This window comes from Schistocerca serialis, chromosome 3, assembly GCF_023864345.2.
Source record: "Schistocerca serialis cubense isolate TAMUIC-IGC-003099 chromosome 3, iqSchSeri2.2, whole genome shotgun sequence".
NCBI classification, from domain to species: Eukaryota; Metazoa; Arthropoda; class Insecta; order Orthoptera; family Acrididae; genus Schistocerca; species Schistocerca serialis.
The window spans coordinates 523,576,566-523,581,255 of record NC_064640.1 but is presented as its reverse complement, the minus strand read 5'-3'; the positions used below and the strand labels follow the sequence as shown (position 1 = coordinate 523,581,255).

Genomic DNA, 4,690 nt, shown 5'->3' with positions numbered 1-4,690 from the left:
ATGCAATTCATTCATTCTCAAACCGAAGAGGCTTTTGTTATAGTCATCCCACGACTGGCGCAGTATATGCCCACTTTTACAACAGAGAAAAAAATTGCAGAAGAACAATTTGGGAATGACATTATGGAAACACATTAACCACTCAAAGAGTCGCAAAATTAAATTAAAATTGTAAACTTTATTTTTAAAGAAAATAAATGAGAATTTAATTTTGTGATGCAGTGAGCTGCCTATTTTTTTATGAAATAGAGGCTATTCATCTCTACTTTAAGTTCCTACAATGACCGGAGTTACGTTTCTGAAACCACAAATGCAATAAATCGTGAAGCAAATTGCATCATAACAAGTTGGTTTGTTGATTTAGGGGAGGGGACCAAACAGCGAGGGTATTGGTCCAATCAAATTAGGGAAGGATGAGGAAGGAAGTCAGCTATGTCCTTTCAAAGGAACCATCCAGGTATTTGCCTCAAACGATTTACAATTTAGGGAAATCTCGGAAAACCTAAATCAGGATAGCTGGATATGGATTTGAACCACTGTCCTCCTTAATTTGAGTCCAGTGTGCCAACCACTGCACCACCTCACTCAGTGCACTGTATTCTAAAGTCTCTCATGTTTGTCTCACATACTTCTGTACATTTATTTGAATATTTATGATACTTACAAATAAACAAGACAACTGGGATTGCAATGTTTTTGTCAGTTTTCCTGAAATAGAAAATATTCCAAACTCAAGCTGACAACATGAATATTTTCAACAAAAAAGGGTGCTAAGGTTTCTGTCAGTCAACCCTTTATATGATTTAACATGAAAGTTGTCTCATTTCCACAACTCATATGACATAGGCCTACTGCAATTCTGAGATATTTCTGTTTTCTTTCCTCCACGGAAGTTGTCAAATAAGAATCTGTAAGAGTTACACAACACGAACGTTTGAGGAGTACGCCTACAGTGTGATTAATGTGTAGGCCTAACTAGGAATAATATGACACTTCTGCATAAGGGGCAATGAATTACGTATTGGACCGGACCGGACCGGACCGCCCCCCCCCCCCTGCATTTTTGAATATAACGCTAATGGAAACATTAGGTTTCGCTACAGCTCAGTTTGTTAGCACAACCAGATTTCAGATTTCCTGCTGCCATATTCGTTGAATTCGCCAACTCTTGTCACCACAACACAGATTTCAAGGGGGGCACTCTTTAATCAATTTTTTTTTTTTTTTACCTTCATGATTGCAGTATGCCATGGAAACTAATATTCTTTATCTTCAAATATGCACAACACACGAAGCATCCAACATAACCTCCTCCCCTGAGCAACGACGGAATTCTGTTCACCAACACCAATTGCAATAATAATTCCACAAGATGGGTTTGCACAACAAACGACTTTTGATTAAACCCTGTGCTGAAAACTCAAACTTAATTTTTGTTAAAAATCCTGGATCTTTTTGAGTGGCTTTGTAACCGGCAATTAAAATTCCAAACTGCATAACATTGTATTGGACAATACACGATTACTGACTTAAGACAAATTATATTTTGTACTTAAATGCCTAACCAACAACTGCAAACAAAGTATCAATATACTTTAACACTTCAATAAATACGCGATAATAGTTTTTAACACGAACCTTACCGATAGGCTACATTGAGATTTCTACGTTACAGAAAACATACCAGTACTCCTCCTTCTCCTGTTGCATGCCGATGTGGGTTCGTTGTTAATTTAATATACTCTTGGCGTAATAAGGCCCTTCTTTTTGCTGCCGCTTCAATTAACTCACGATTTTCTCTTGAAACACCGAACTGTTGATCCGCCATTTCTTTTTACTAATAGCAAGCAAAGAGTTTTGCAATAGCGGACGATGCGTAGATAATATAATGAAGCGCAGTTTTTTGGAGACAAATGGCAAAGTATTTCTACTTCATTTCTCGCTGAATTACTTAACTTTCTCCAAATATTGTTTATTAATGAGAATACCTCTGTTTGTTGGTCAATATAAAAAACACTGGTCTAGTTTTGTATTTAAGTATTAAACTCGTACTATCCGTGTTTCACGAGTTTGCAGCAAAAATCAGGTGCGATGGAATTATAACACGCTAAATTATGATATGATAACGCGAGCTTGAAAACTAGTTTTCCATCTGCTTAGCCCTGATTGGCTGTTGGGCGGCATGGCAGTGGTGACAACGAAGAGTCCCGTGACTTCTGACATCGTGTGTATATATACAGCTGGTTATGCCTTTGTGCTTTAGTTGGCTGATGGTTTCGTGCGGAAGTCAGTAGCTGTATTGAGAACTGTGAAGTTTTTCTATATCTTTTTTTCTCATTCCTTTGTTGCGTTGTAAGTAATTCTCTGTTTTTAAAATGTTTTTCTAGTTTTAGTTAATGGAAGTGTTATACATGAAAGAGGGATTGTATTCAATCATTGTTTCGTTTTGCGTCAGAATTTCGAGGACGTTATTTTGTCGAACAAAAGGCTTGGAATCTTCTTGATATAATAACTTGTAGTAACTTCCAGTGCGTTGTTATAGTTAAATGCAATAGTAACAAGAAAATTTCTTGTATTCAGGCCATGATGAAAGCGTACGTGATGCTATTATGTATTGTTGCGGGAGCGCAAGCAGTTGCGTTTTTCGATCTCTTTCTCGAAGAGTGGAATACTTTCAAGGTGAGGTTGGTTTAAAGGTAGATATAAAGTTATGTTACACATGTTCTGGAAATGAGGTAGGCCTACATAAAGATCATTGTTTCAGCTGAAACATGGAAAAAAGTACTTGAGTCCTATTGAAGAAAAATTCAGAATGAAAATTTTTATGGAAAACAAAAAAAGAATTGCCCAACACAATGCTGCGTTCGAACGAGGGGAAGTATCGTACCAGCTCGAGTTAAACAAGTTCGGTGATCTGGTAAGTTTGTTAATTATGAACACGGTTAAAAAAAAAAAAAAAAATCCATTGCAGTGTGGTGACTGTTTGATGTGTTAACAGTTGGCTCATGAATTCGGTGCAACATACAACGGCTTTAATAAAACTCGTAACGCAAAATTAAGAGAATCTCTTGGTATAAGAGGATCCACTTTCATTCCACCTGCAAATGTAAATGTACCGCCCTATATGGACTGGAGGAAACATGGTGCAGTTACTGAAGTTAAAAATCAAGGATCATGTGGTTCCTGCTGGGCGTTCAGTTCGGTGAGTCTGAGATATATATATATATCACTTTGCAATGTGATTGTGACAAATATTACTAAAGTACTTCAGCTTTATATTTGGAAAAATGTGCCTAGTATTGTTTAACTTTTAATATCTTTCAGACATCATTCTAATTAGTGTATTTCTTTGTCATATAGACAGGTGCACTGGAAGGACAACATTTCAGGAAAGCAGGCTATCTGACTTCCCTGAGTGAACAAAACCTGATAGATTGTTCTCACAAATATGGAAATCAAGGCTGCAATGGTGGCTTGATGGATCAGGCATTTACTTACGTTAGAGATAACCGTGGAATTGATACAGAAGAATCGTATCCATACGAAGGTGATGTAAGTAATTTCTACTGTTTTACGTGTTTATGAACAAGTTAGAGTGCATGAAATTTTGCTGTTTGCGTTTTGTTAATAAGCTAATATAGCAAACAAGTAGCAGTCACTGTTGTGATGAGTGTGTTGATTTTTCCATCATTGATTTTGACATGTTCCCTTCTTTCATTAAAGGATGACAAGTGTAGATTCAAACGCATTGATGTAGGAGCTGATGACACTGGCTTTGTAGATATTCCACAGGGTGATGAAGAGCAACTTAAAGTTGCTGTGGCTACAGTTGGTCCAATTTCTGTAGCTATTGATGCTGGTCATGATTCATTCCAATTTTATTCTAAAGGTATGCCTAGTGTTGTCACATTTCATGAAAACTTATTAGTTTGCAAATGCTGCTATAATGAATTTGTTTGCAGGAGTTTACTATGAGCCACAGTGCAGCTCTGAGAACCTTGACCATGGCGTGCTTGTTGTCGGTTATGGGACAACAGAGGATGGTGTTCAGTACTGGTTGGTGAAGAATTCTTGGGGACCAGAGTGGGGTGAAGATGGTTATATTAAAATGGCAAGAAACCGTGATAATAACTGTGGAATTGCAAGTTCTGCAAGCTACCCTCTTGTTTGAGAAACTGACAAAGTGGTACATGTGATTTGAATTTATTTAATGTGGCATCTTGGGAGGACAAGTGGAACAAACAATGTGAAACATATGTTTTTGAACAACTGAACTTGTGTTAAAGTATCATTGGATAGTTCTCGACTGAAGAGGGGTAATTATGCTGGAATACTGTGTAAAACTTAAGTATTGTGCCTGATTGTCTAGTGAAAGCAATGGGTTCAGAACAACATACCAAGTTTTTTACCTTTAGTGATAAATCATTTATTGTACAGTTTTCATAAAATAAAAGTATTATCTTGAGTTGTGCCTCTTTCCTATAGTTTTACCCATTACCTCTGTCCTCATGAACTTTTGTGCTGAGCATGGCAATTGGTTTACACACATAATTACAAAAAATGGCTTACATAATAAAAGCTTCTCTGGAGTAAGAAATGACTGTACACAATAAATAGGTATTGGAGGAAAATTGTCCAGCCAGTTGAAGGTTTACATAGGACAAAGAAGACTAAAAATTTGGTCTATTTA

At 36.8% G+C, this 4,690-nt stretch overlaps 2 protein-coding genes across 2 annotated transcripts in view; one reads left to right on the top strand and one right to left on the bottom strand.

Annotated features, from left to right (window-relative positions):
• The window catches only part of LOC126470403 (uncharacterized), a 93,293-nt gene extending 91,347 nt beyond the window's left edge, over nt 1-1,946 (bottom strand). The window contains exon 1 of the mRNA XM_050098250.1: nt 1,685-1,946. Within this exon, the coding sequence (XP_049954207.1) occupies nt 1,685-1,828 (144 nt within the window). The 5' untranslated portion in view covers nt 1,829-1,946. The remainder of the gene's footprint in view (nt 1-1,684) is intronic.
• Nucleotides 1,947-2,197: 251 nt separating this feature from the next.
• Nucleotides 2,198-4,465, top strand: LOC126470402 (cathepsin L). The gene is made up of 7 exons (XM_050098248.1): nt 2,198-2,352; nt 2,581-2,679; nt 2,765-2,917; nt 2,999-3,202; nt 3,361-3,552; nt 3,724-3,889; nt 3,963-4,465. Exons 2-7 carry the CDS (start codon nt 2,584-2,586, stop codon nt 4,169-4,171), a joined length of 1,020 nt encoding a protein of 339 aa, XP_049954205.1. The 5' UTR covers nt 2,198-2,352; nt 2,581-2,583; the 3' UTR covers nt 4,172-4,465.
• Nucleotides 4,466-4,690: the final 225 nt, after the last annotated feature.